Here is a 13290-nt window from a genome sequence, read left to right on the forward strand (position 1 = left end):
CACGCAAAACGTGTACTTGAAAGAAAGAAAAACTATAACTGCAAAAATAGGTTATAATATATGCAATCCACCTAGTCAAACTCGGGGCCCCGACACAAAAATTACCTACGGAATGATGCCGAAGTTTCGCTAGTGCCATCCGATGGCATCTCCCAACTACTTAACAATGAAAAACTACTTAACAATATAATTCGTTCTACAGAAATGTTAATTTACTCGTAATGCGTATTTTTATTTTTACATTTGAATATTTACATTGTATTTTGAGGGCTACAAATAAAATTATGCAGCGATAAACATTATATTTTTCTCAACCAACGCCGCTTTATTCCGAACTTCACCCAACACATCTAAAGGCGGCTATACACGTTAAGCTAATCCTCAAAGGATTGACCGTGCATGCCTGACCTTGAGTAATTCCTGATAGTGTGTGGGAGAAAATTTAACAGTTTTGGAGAACTGTACCGACCACCGGAGTAGAATAGAAAAACCATTTGATTTTCCTGCCGCAGTGTCAGACTGCCTGTCTGTCACTGCAATGTGTTGTCAATGTTTGGAAGAATTATTTTCTATAACCTTATTAACTTTTATTATTTATAACCTAATAAATTAATTTTTCAGGTTATAAATTATTTTCGGATCAAAAATATTTTGAGTATTATAAATTATAATTTTAATATTTAGAAAACTTCTCAATTCATTTCTTCCGTTTTCATAAAACATCTGGATACTCTTTATCATTTTCTTCTACATTTAAAAAAATTTATTGTTTTAATATCCAAGTAAATTAAAACACGGCAACTTAAAATAAGACAAAGTTTACTAAAATTCCTTTTAATTATTAAATTATAAAATGAATTCGCGATGATAATGTTTACAATTTGTACTAATATCGGATGTGGGGTTGACAATTATTAATATATATTTGCTATTTTTTTCTTCTTTTAATATCCGAATAAATTAAAACACGACAGTTTGAAATAATATTTTAACAATAAGACAAAGTAAAATAGGGAAATAGTTTAATATAATAATTATTTAAATTATATTTGTTACTTATTTATTAAATATCTATACAACGTGTTGATTTTAAAATTAGCTATTTTTCGTCTATAAAATTTAATCTATGAATTTTTTTGGTAGTAAAATGGACTTGCCATTGATCTTTCGCTGATAATTGATGCTTTTTAACAGAATCTCAAGTAAGGATGCACCGATAAGCAAAATGGCCGATTACCGATTACCGATTAATCGGCCATGCATTATCGGCCGATTACTGTTAATAATTTATTGTATTAATAGTGTGAGATCCTGGAGTTAATTATAATGTGGAAAAAAACCCATTTTTCTCCACCTGGTATTTCCATCTCCCTCGGGTCAGGTAAACAAGAGACGATCGAATATCCTCGCAAAATCAACAATCTCTTCCTTTGTTTCTAAAATAAATCTCAACACTTAATTGTTGACGCATGGAAACTTCGACATTGTTTAAAAAGCTGAAGTGTTTCTGTGTTTAACAGAAACAAAATATATTTCTTTAACCGCTGATATTTGGACAGCAACTACAAACAATTCTCCTTTTTTAAGTGTAACAGCTCACTGGTTGAAGGATGATTTTCAGCAGGAAAGAGCTGTTTTGCAAATTGTTTCCTTTGAAGGTTCCCACACAGCTACACGAATCAGTGAACAGTTAAAAATTGTTCTTGAACAGTATAAGTTGACAAGTGATAAGATATTCTTAGTACTAAGAGATTCTGCAGCAAATCTGGTAGCTGGAATTAGGAATTGCAACTTAGAAGCATTATCATGCTTTATACATACGCTGCAGCTGACACTAAACGAATGCATATTTTCTAAACAAGATGTGAAAACTATAATCACAGTTAATAGAAATATTGTCACACATTTTAATCATTCTGCTGTAGCTGTAATCAAATTGGAAGATTTGCAAGAAAAGTTAGGTTTGCAGAAACACAAATTAATTCAAGATGTTCCTACTCGCTGGAATTCTACATACTACATGTTGGAACAGCAAAAGGCCCTTGTCACATATGCTATAGATAATAAAATTCCTACGTTGAGCCCATATCAGTGGTCTCTCGTTGAAAAAATTGTTCTACTTGTAAAACCATTCAAAGAAATTACTGTGGAAAGCCAGCAAACGAGAAGCCACTTCATCTTCAATAATTCCCACAATAGAGACTCTGAAATTATTCTTATCAAAAGCAAAGATCAGTAGTTCCTTTAGTGGCATTAATACCACAACAGAAGAACTAGAAAATCCAATAAAAAAAAATTTTCAGCATATATAGAAAACAAGTCTTTATGCTTGTCATTTTTATTAGATTCAAAATGAAATTTCAAAAAGAGGATATGCTAGAGGAAATCTCAATAAGAATTAAATTCTGAAGCTTCTACTTCTGGAGGTGATCAAGATGGAGGTGAATTTCTAAGTTTTTCTGATTTATTTGATGAATTAGCTTCTGGTAAACGAAAGAATGAAGAATAGCATGTTTTTAAAAAGAAAGAAAAAAAAAAAGAAAGAGACGAACAAACGTTTCGATCAAGAATTAGAAACATATTTACATTTATCCCTAATTTGAGCAAAATAGCTATGAAATATTTAAGTGCCTCAGCATCTTCCATTGAAAGTGAAAAAATTTTCAGCACTGAAGGTAACATTTATGAGCCGGCAAAAAATAGGTTATGCCCTGAAAATGATGAAATTCTCATGTTTTTGCATTGTAAAAACAAACTGTAAAACCCTTAAATTGTAATTTAAGGGTTTTACAGTTTAAATATTAAATTTTTATTTGTTTTATATTTGTTTTGTATTTAAACTTTAAACTTATGAAACAAATAAAAATTTAATTTTTCTTCTTAACCTATTCAATACTTTTTCTTATGTAAAGTTTAAACTTTATATTATACGTTATGTTATACTTATAATATGTATTGATGAAAGGAATAATTTGATTAGTAAAATTTTTTTAATATTCAGATTGTCATGTAATAAATAATAAATATATAACAGAAATTTATTAGTTTTTATTACTAGCATTGTACGTAACATTCTAACAAAAATACCAAAATGTAAAATTGGCCGATTATCGAAACCGATTAATCGGTGGAAATGGCCGATACCGATTAATCGGCTAAGTGGCCGATACGGCCGATTACCGATTACTTACCGATTAATCGGTACATCCTTAATCTCAAGCCCAAAATTTCTCTTGAAAAATTAATTTTGTCATCAGTGCTACCCAAATCACTACTACTACTACTATTTACACCATTGACTTCTATGCATACTTTTTTCCCGTGACTTTTAATACAATTTGTTGCCAATAAACATCCGAGAACAGTCAGTATGTCGTCATCGGATGCCATGGCCGACTGACTGACTGAGACAATGGCCTAGCGAACGTAACTGGCGCCCGGGGCACGATACTATATTGGCACCCCCTTCTCCTCCAGAAACAAACCTTGTTTGTGGGCGATAGGAAATTCTGAAGTTCCTCAAGGTCAGGCAGTTTCAAAGGATTAACTTAACGTGTATAGCCGCCTTAATGCGCATATACAAACATTATCTGATTCTCAGTCATGTTGTTAGATGTCGAAGCGGTAGATAATGTCATTCTTAATTATTAACTCTCGAATATGGCGCTAATAACATACTAATTGGCGATACTAATAAAACAATGGGCGTTTACAACCTATTACGGGCCCCGGGCAAGTGCCTCGCCTGCCTCGATCATACGTGTGCCGAAGCGAAAATAAAAGAAGCAATAACTGTCTGGGTAGTGCATCCAATTACGCATTTAACAAACTACGAGTGGAATAAAATCGTTTTATTCCAGGCGACCGTAATCTATATTTTACAGATTAAAGCTCGGTACTCACACGCGGCAACGGTTGGCGTTCCGTCGTCTTTCCGCCACGCGTGTACTCGCACGCGGAAACGCGCCATCTGCCAGCCGTAAATATAAACCAGCTACTACAGTAGGTAGGCCACGTGCCAGTAGTCGAAAATGGCGTCTACCGGGATTGTTTCGTTGTATCGATTAAACTTTATAAGTTTGCCTTCGATCTGATGGAAAATAGAAATATCAAAAACGAATAATTTGAATAGGAAAAATATTCTAAAACGTCGAAAGTTAGCAAAATCGAATTACGCTTACTCCATTCCCAATACTTTACGCGGTAAGTAAGTCTATTTGACATTAATATTTAAATCGGATAGTAATATAGCGTATAAATGAAAGATATCAGCGTAGTAGTGTACAAATAAAGCTTTTTAGCTGGCCCACCGCCATAGTTCGAACGCTATCGTCCCGCGTATCTTTACCACGACGTCGCTAAACGACCTTCCTATTGGTCTAATTTTTGCCGTTCCGCTTTTCGCCACGGCGAAAGTGACGTCGTTTTACCGTTCTGTCGACGGGTTTCTGTCGTCCGTTGCCGCGTGTGAGTACCGGGCTTAAGTGTCGCAATATTATCAAATTGATAAAATTGACAGAATTCGTAGCTTATATGTAAAACGAGTTTTACCGGCCGGCCACAGATTCGTTAAAGGTGAGAAGGATAATAGTTACCCGGAAAATACAATAAGAAATATGGTAACGTTTCTATTGGAAATATCCGAAGGATTAGCGGTTACTCTATCCCCGCGGTAGACCGACGGTGGGAAAATCGTCACCCGAATTCCAAATGTTAATCTATGGAAACAAATTAAGTAACGAATGTCGGCAAATATCGAATTACGGTGTATTGAAAAATAACGTTAAAAATTTCGTCTCGATTAGACTTTGTTATTTGAATTTTCGGTTTAATGTTTGTTGATTGTTTTTCTTTGGTTTACTTGTCGACACTGGAAAAAGGCCTAATGGCTAGTGTCTTTTCTAAACACGAAAAAGAAAAGAAAAGGTGTTTCTTTCTTCCGGTAATGCCAAACTTAAAATATTTACCTAAATTACACAGTTTAAGGTAAAACCTGCCCAAAACGGAATTGGAATAGAAAGGAAATCGGGCTAAAGGGCGATTTTCTGTTAAAAAGAACCCGTTCGAAACGGACCCCCCGCTAAACCGAAAAGAAATCGATATCGTGTCATTCCGGTTTACGCAGGTTTTACTATACTGTATATTTTATTCGGCCGGTGAAAAATGATCTATCGAAGGAATGTCGGCGGCATTTACCATTTACATCGAATATGTACTGTACTGTACGGTAGATATTTTTTACGCAGCCGCAACATCAACATTATTATTTAAATCGTACAGTAAATTATATCACTCGGTGCGCACCAGCGTGTCAAACGATTAAGATCGAACGATGATTGAAATGAATAAGTAATTACGCAGTCCTTATTTTTCGTTACGTCTTTTATCGCAGTTTATTAACGCTAAGATTTAAAAGTTTGTCCAAAGCAAAACTGACATCTGTGCAGGAGGAAAAAAGACCATAGAATAAGGCACTTATTTTAAATTCCTTCGGTACCATTCCGCCGACCAAGTATTCCGTATAAGTTCTTTGTCGACCAGGCTCTTTCCAAATGAATCCCGTAGTCCGTAACCAAAAGAGCGACGTCCGGAAAACCAAACGTAACCCGTGTAAATATTTGAAATTCTTTTTCTCATTTTCTCCGGGTGATTTGTGTTTGGTAAAATATTTTTAATAGAAACGATAAAAGTCGAAAAAACTGTTCGACGGGTCGGGAATTACTTTTACTTCAAAATATATAAAATACGAGAAAACAAAACTATCGGCCTCTTCCTATCCGGGATGTGACTAAAACGTTCCGACCGCACTTACGTCTACGAAGGATTATTTTAATTCTTACGCTTAGTCGTACAATTGTAAATTACTTAGCCAGCGCATTTGTCTAAGTTTCTGGAAAGAACGGAGGATCGAGATGATTAGGCGAAAAAGAAGAGAAGAAAAGGACCTTAAAACGGCCAGAGTAGTTTTTTCCGGTCGGCACCAAACCGAGTATTACGTAGCGGAGACGAAACATTGCCGAAAAGAGCATTCGACCTCCGTATTACGTGGCCTGTTATGACGTCGTCACGGTATTTACGTGGCAGTCGAGCAGATCGTAACGTCGATACGGGTAATATAAAATTTTGTTTAAAGAAAAGAATACCGTTAAACGCAAAATTAGAAAACACGTTTAATAAATGCCAATATAACAAAAATAATATTAATTTAAATAATAGCATCTGTGTCCGCGCGTGTCGAGATACGTCTGTAAACTATAAATACCCTACGCGCCCATCGAATTGTATTATCGCCGAGGGGGCCGGAGGATGGTCGCGTTGGCCAAATACGTTTGACGGGTAACGCATAATTGTACGACGTAGCGTAAGATTTAAAATAATCTTCTGTCGATTTAAGTGTCGTTCGGGTGTTTTCGAAAACACCCAAACGACATTTAAAAATACACAAAGACGCTTTTATTAGTAAGGTTTTCGTCGGTGTTCGGTAGCGGTGCGATTTACGTAGGCGCATCTGGACCAAATCGAAAGGCCCGGCGCTAGTGTTGCCTCCGGGCCGGTTTTTAAATTTATGATTCGGATTAAATATTCATTCGTCCGGTTTACGTAGAAATTGTGAAATTATGACGAAACAAAATAATTATAAAAATATTTACGAGTATTTTATTTTAAACGAACTTTAACTTCATACTCCCACCCAAACTTATCCCCGGGCTAAGAATGACAGAAAATGAACTTTTAAATTTCCAACTTGCAAATATCTCTGGCAAATATTTGGTTTTTTTTAAAACTCTTTCCGCCCTATGGACACTAAGAGGGCCTCTTTTTGCAAGTTCATTATGGGTTCGGCCAGGCCCACAATGGGGCTACCGGGTGGACGAGGCCCGACATATCGGAACGGACCACCCCCGAAAAATTCCTGGAAATTTTTCGACCCGTTCGGATTCGAACCCGGGTCCCCCAGAGCGGTAGGCTGCCACCTTGACCGCTCGGTCATCCGGCTGCTAAATATTTGGTTTGTTCAAACACAACTCCCTAACTTGTTTAAAACTAGCACGTGCATAGTTTAGTTCTTTGCTATAAAATGATATTGCGCATGCCTGTGTATAACATCCTAATTTCAAAATGTCCGGGTTAGCAATTTTGAAAAGGTGGCAACACTGCCCGGCGCCGAGATGGTCCGACCCTATCGATTTAACGGTGTTACGCTTTTGTCTATCAAATGCGCCTTCTCTAAATACAACCGTACTGTACAGTACATTAAGTATCTGTTGAAACAAAACGAGTGCAATATACAGGCGATATACGAAGAAATAGCCTTCGCCCTTTTTACGGTAACGTGTTTCGACTTTCGAAACCGGGGTTGGACCACTGGCCGGCTTTGCCATCGATCTTTCTGTTCGTTTGTTTCCATAAGTTACGGCAACGCAACACTCGGACAGTCTGCCTAGAAGAATGCCTTCCGGGAGGTCTTTTTAAGGGTAACTGGCCCCTTTTCGGGCGTTATAGTCGTAGAGAAAACCCGGAAAACTCCACGCGGCCACTCCGTCCGGTTTTGGCGCGAACCCACGACCGAACGTCCGGTGTTCGGGGAACGGAACCTCTCGGCCACCGATGGGCCTGCCGTCGACCTGTCCATTCTATATTTGTTTATGGACATTCGGGTAGACCCCCCTGAAATGCATCTTCTTTAGACGTGGATGAAATTCGAGTTGCAGGATTTGGGACACACAACAGGAGTTAAAGGAAAAGCTCTCAATAAAAGGTCAACGATTTACGTTTCGTGAAACGAAAAAAGGATAAAAAGGAGTGTGGGAAATTACACGGAATACAATATCCTGCCTTGTTTCATTGTGTTATTTTTCTTTCAGGTAACGGATATTCTGAAAACTCTGAATTTATTGCAGAGTGAAAATACTAAAACGAACAAGTTATCGGGAGGAGAAAGAAGGAGAGTCGGCATCATTCAAGAACTAGTAAATAATCCACCAATCATTATATTAGACGAACCTACCAGGTATTATTTCTAAATTTTCTTTTCTTTTCAACATTCTCCGTGGGGAAAGATTAAGAAGCGAAATTTGGCAAGGTCGCTCGTATATCGGGGGAGTCAATGCTAGTAAATTTTGCTGGTGAGTTGCAGGGGGTGTGTGTATGTCCAGTAGGCCATATTTTATGACGATTTTACCGGTTATTAGCATTTATACTTTTTATAAAAGTTAACCCTACCCTCAAAATTAACCTTATTACCATTTTATAGTAATTAAAAATATGTTTTTTGTAACAGAATCTGATAGCGGACGGCGCAAGACAGAATTTTATTTTTGCTCGATAATATAAAACACTTTTTAATACTGGTTTTTACCTCTGTTTCCAAACAAGCTACTGGGAAAAGCCGGCCACCGACGGTTAACTTCCCGCCTGTCCTACGTTAATTAAAATCGACGGCCGGACCAATCGGGACAACGTCAACCGGGCTATGGCTAAGTGGGACGAACAGCAGACAAAATACAATTTTTTTCTTTTCTTTATAAAAAAAATTACCATTCTTTTCCGTTGATGTACCGCTCGCTAAATATAAATAATGTTTTTAAAAAAACCAGTTAAAAGAACGATTTTATTATAACAAAGATATTTATACAGATTACATACCGTATTTATTTAATTGTTTTTACAAGTAAATAGAAAAGGCTGCGAGAACAGTCGATATCTACTTCCAGAATGAACAAATATACGTAAAAACTAAAAGTACGTTACGTTAAACATTAAATATAATGTGAATGAAAAGTAGAAAGCGTAAAAGTTGCGGGAAGGAATTTGTTTTTCTTTCGTGCGCTTCGCTAACCACGCTACACTACACATTTCCCTTTCCTAGGTTAGAAATATCTCGTAACTCTTACGTCTCAACCCTTTTTACAAGTAAATAAAAAATATCCGCGACCAGAAACTGGACGACGGCACTACCGAGTAGGAAGTTAGTGGCCTGGCCCGACCGTGCCAATCATCGACGACGTCGCAATTTCAATTAATTAATAAAAACCGCTTTAATCCACATTGGCGTAATATAAACGGTATCCGAGAATTTCAGTTTAAATATGCTCCAGTTAAATTAAAGGAGAAAAATTTATTAATACAGTAATACCCGCGTTACGTCAAATGTAAACCCGAAAAATTGGAAAAAACATCTGAGAGGAGTAACGTAATTTTACGGATGAAAATATTGAAAATGGGTGATCGGTTAACCAACGTAATCCATTCCAAGACTGTTCGTTAACCGATTATCGATTTACCATAGGTTTTAACGGCAATTTGATTAATTCGTCCGGAAACCTCAAACATTAAAAAATATATACTTTCTTACTACCTTTATTTATACGTAATAGTAAAAATACATATAGTCTATACACAACCTTGCATTTTTATCAGTCACGTTTTTTCCGTTTGTGGGGTTAAAGAATCGTCCAATATCGATGGCTTTTCTCTCTTCTGCAGGATGTGATTAATAACGTTGTAATTGTAGAGATTTCCAAGCCTATTAACCTCATTCTGGTTTGGATGCCATTTGGATGACCGTTGTTTCGACATCCCCCCACTTCTTCGAAAGATCTTTAATAGCGGACATCGGCAATGATCTTCTTTCGTCGTCTTCTGTTTCAAAATAAAACACTTCTCGCCGACTTTCTCGGTGCTCTTCGTTTAAGAGTTCTCGGAATTCTTCCGTTATCGCATCAGTTTCGGGTTCCATTATAAACTCTTCGGTGCTCTTTAATTCTCAGATGTGATTTTCATCATTCCTATAGCCGCTCGAGTCTTCTGGATATATCTTTCGTAGCTAAGACTGTGCCCGTTCGAGTCGTACTCCTTAGCAGCGCCAGACATCTTGCGCCTTGGCTGTTTGTATGGTTAGCACACTCCACTCGTTTTAGGGTCTATACTATTATCAGTTTCTTTTTTGAGTAAAAAGTTTAAATAAAAACTTACAGAAATCAAGTAGCGCACAAAAAATTACTTAAATGCGAGGCCCGGATGAAATTCGAAATTTCCTATTAAAGCGATGGAACAGTTAAACTCTCGCCTTTCGTAAATAAAAGCGACGCGTACCCGTCCGCTAAGACTATAAAAAATTCTTTGTCAAAAAAGGTAAACAAAATGCTGGAATTACGAGGGAGAATTTCAAAATTCGGACGAATGCTATCGACCGAAAGGTTTGCAATTGTCACCAACCGTTCTACCAAGTGTTCGTTAACCGATCAGCCACTGTTCTCCGAAATTTCAGAGAATTACATACGTTTAAAAAGTTTGTTAGATTAGCGTCTTCCATCTCTACATCAAATTAAATATTCGGAGGTATATTATTTGCGCGGTCTGAAATCATTTGTAAGCGAGTTAAAAGAGCGCCGTGACTTATAAGACAATACGCCTTTAAGTTTGTAGGTAATGTCCACCGTGTTCACTGGCGTAAATCGGCTACTTTTGGGCCGATACGAGTGCCCAAATACCGTCTGTTTGAGTGAAAAGTTTTCCTTTCTGTCTGTAATAACAATCATTAAAAATAAACAACGGAAGATCGATGAGCCGCTCTTCGTAATTTATTTCTATTCATAAATTCAATAATGAATTTTTCGAATCGAAGGGTGTATTTGTTTTTTTAGGCTCTAGCAGTCTAACTCGACATTCTATGATTTTCATCTATTTGTTGTATTTTAAATTATCAATTAAATCTTCAGTGTTTTTATACTATGTTTGCGGGTATTAAACTTATTTAACTAATTTTTCTAAAGAATTTTATATATTGCAAAGAGGATCATTTTTAATATCTACTAATGGTTTATACGCGTCCTCATTTTCGCGTGTTCAGTTCGGGTTCCATCGTAAGTTGACATTCGCTCTTACCGACCGTGTTTACTTTAAGTAACTTTTTAGATTCTAGGCAATACCTAATATTACTTGCAGGGTCGTCGGGAAGTCGACCATACTTATCGGTTGAAGTAATATCCGTTTTCATTCCATTCGGTCTATCTATTTTTAATATAACTACTTGTTTTGATTTATCGGCGGCAACTGTACTTAAACTATTATCTATAAGGTATGCTTTAATTCTTTTAATATAATTCTGAAATTTAGCATATTTCCTTTTGTACTTTTTACTTTTATGAATTTTTTTTTATATTTTCTAAATTTGCTTTTGTTTTACCTTTAGTATGTAAGTTGTATGTATTGTCGATAGCGCGTATTCCGAAGGCGCTGTCGATTCATTTTTGTTCCACATACCTGGATACTTACCGCAGTTTTTAACCCGAGTTTTAAAAAGTTAAGAACAAAATCTGATATAACACTACCAGATTTATTAATGAGTAGATTTTCTCCCCACCAGAAGCTTTGAAACTCTGAGTACTTTACAGAGGCAAAAATATTAATTACTTAATAATATTTTTGCAAATGTATCCGTTCTATTTTAATTCGTACTTTTAGTTTTTAGATGACATTTTTGATACACGAAATACATATTCGCCACTTCCTCCCAGATAAGTTCGTTTCCATTTTAATTTTCTATTATTTTAAAATATTTCGTACTGGACGTACGACATTACGTACGCCTTTTATGCGCTAATATTAAAGTAAAAATATAATTGGCTTGCGATTTTACTCGGGACCGACGTCGAGAGCCGAAATGCGCGCAAACGCTGTGGTCAACGCGTATCCCGTATGATAAGTGCTACGTTTGTGAGATTTAGCAAGTACGACGGGGGAATAGAAGAGGAAGCTTTGAACCAATAAAATGACTTTTCTTAGTGCCGAATGGGTGGGAAACATTTACGCTCGATATTTGGCATTTCTTAGAAATTTTGAACGTTTCTTTGTTTGGAAAGACGGTGGATGGAAAAGCGATAATTATTTTCATCGACAGATTATAATTATGAGGTAAAATTAGAAAGAAAAGGTCGAAGTAAAGGCGGAATGTTGCTACCGACGGACGAGAGAATAAGTACCAGATAAGAGTAAGTCGTCGGCCAGTTGCTTCTGTTGCCGCCCATCTATCCAGTAGGCTATTTACCGATATTTTCATCCGATGCAAACGTTTATTTTAACGGTGGGAGTTGGCATTTTACACGTTCCCGTTTCGGGAAACGGCCGATTGAGCATAAACGTGTTTTGTTCAAGTACTAAACAGACGTTTCAGATTCTAATTTGGAAAAGTTGGATTATTGGCGGGAGTGGAAGTGACTTTTACCCGCCTTCCTTTGGTAATTTGGAAACTATTTTTCTACTTTTTGTTTTTGTCGGTAGGTGATTCGAAGAGTGGGGAAAAGTTATCTGTTTTCCTGGATGACCGTTACAGACCGTCAGCCGCACGTAGATGTAGACGCATTTAATTTTCCTCTTTATCTAGCCATTTCCCCTTCCTTCTTCCGGGAAGCGAGAAGAATCCTTACCCGAGAAGGTAGAAGGAAAGCGAGAGCGTAGTCCATGGGTTTTCTGATAAACAGTACTGGAGGTTTTGCATTAAATCTTCGCAAATAATCAGATTATCAGAGATGATGGATGGTCTGTAGAGAATTCAGAGATGGGTGTTTTTTAATAGTGAGCAGTAGAAGCAGGCGATAAAATGGAGGCCTGGGCATTAATGGTGGTAAAGTAAATTCTTACTTTACCACCATAGATAATGTCAAAGTGTTTGTTGGCAACGGTATAACCCGTATTAATAGGAAACTAATACCAAGGTGTGAAATGACTTTGTACTTCATACATCAATTTTATTCCAAATCGTGTAGGGTTTTCGAATGAACAGTATATGATGTTGATTTGTTAAATAATCAGTTTACTATGTTGGAAATTTATTTAGAGGAGCCTAAAACGGAATTATGATGGACAGAGGGCTTGCTGGATGAGGTAAGGTATTTATTGTAAAATTATCTATTTTTGAGGTAGATCCAGAGAATGAATTGGCTGAGGCCTATTCACACCTTGTTTCAAATCACTTGAGCTTTGTATCTGTTGGGAATCGCGGCAGGAGACGCCACATTCCTAACAGATACAAACACTTGGGCCTTTGAGAGGAGTTATTGAGTTGGAGATGAAAATATTACTACAGAATTTCTCTCAACTAACAACTTCATTTACAACAGAGTTTTGGTGGTGTATAGGGTCGAATCGACGATCTCGTTGGGAACATTGAACATAATAATTCTAGTACGTCTTTGGTGTGAGTCAGCAATTTTAGTTCGTTTAGATATACCCTCACTACGTGTTATTTCTAGCTTAAACTAATTCGTATCCGCTTCTGTTCTGAGTCTG

General features: G+C 36.8%; 1 protein-coding gene across 1 annotated transcript in view; it reads left to right on the forward strand.

The window, feature by feature from the left end:
* The window catches only part of LOC111629087 (ATP-binding cassette sub-family G member 4-like), a 62182-nt gene that overhangs the window by 13853 nt on the left and 35039 nt on the right, over nt 1–13290 (forward strand). Inside the window, exon 4 of the mRNA XM_023372948.1 lies at nt 7866–8011. Coding sequence (XP_023228716.1) covers nt 7866–8011 — 146 coding nt within the window. The remainder of the gene's footprint in view (nt 1–7865; nt 8012–13290) is intronic.

This window comes from Centruroides sculpturatus, unplaced genomic scaffold (assembly GCF_000671375.1).
Source record: "Centruroides sculpturatus isolate CEXI.00-Female unplaced genomic scaffold, Cexi_2.0 scaffold411, whole genome shotgun sequence".
NCBI classification, from domain to species: domain Eukaryota; kingdom Metazoa; phylum Arthropoda; class Arachnida; order Scorpiones; family Buthidae; genus Centruroides; species Centruroides sculpturatus.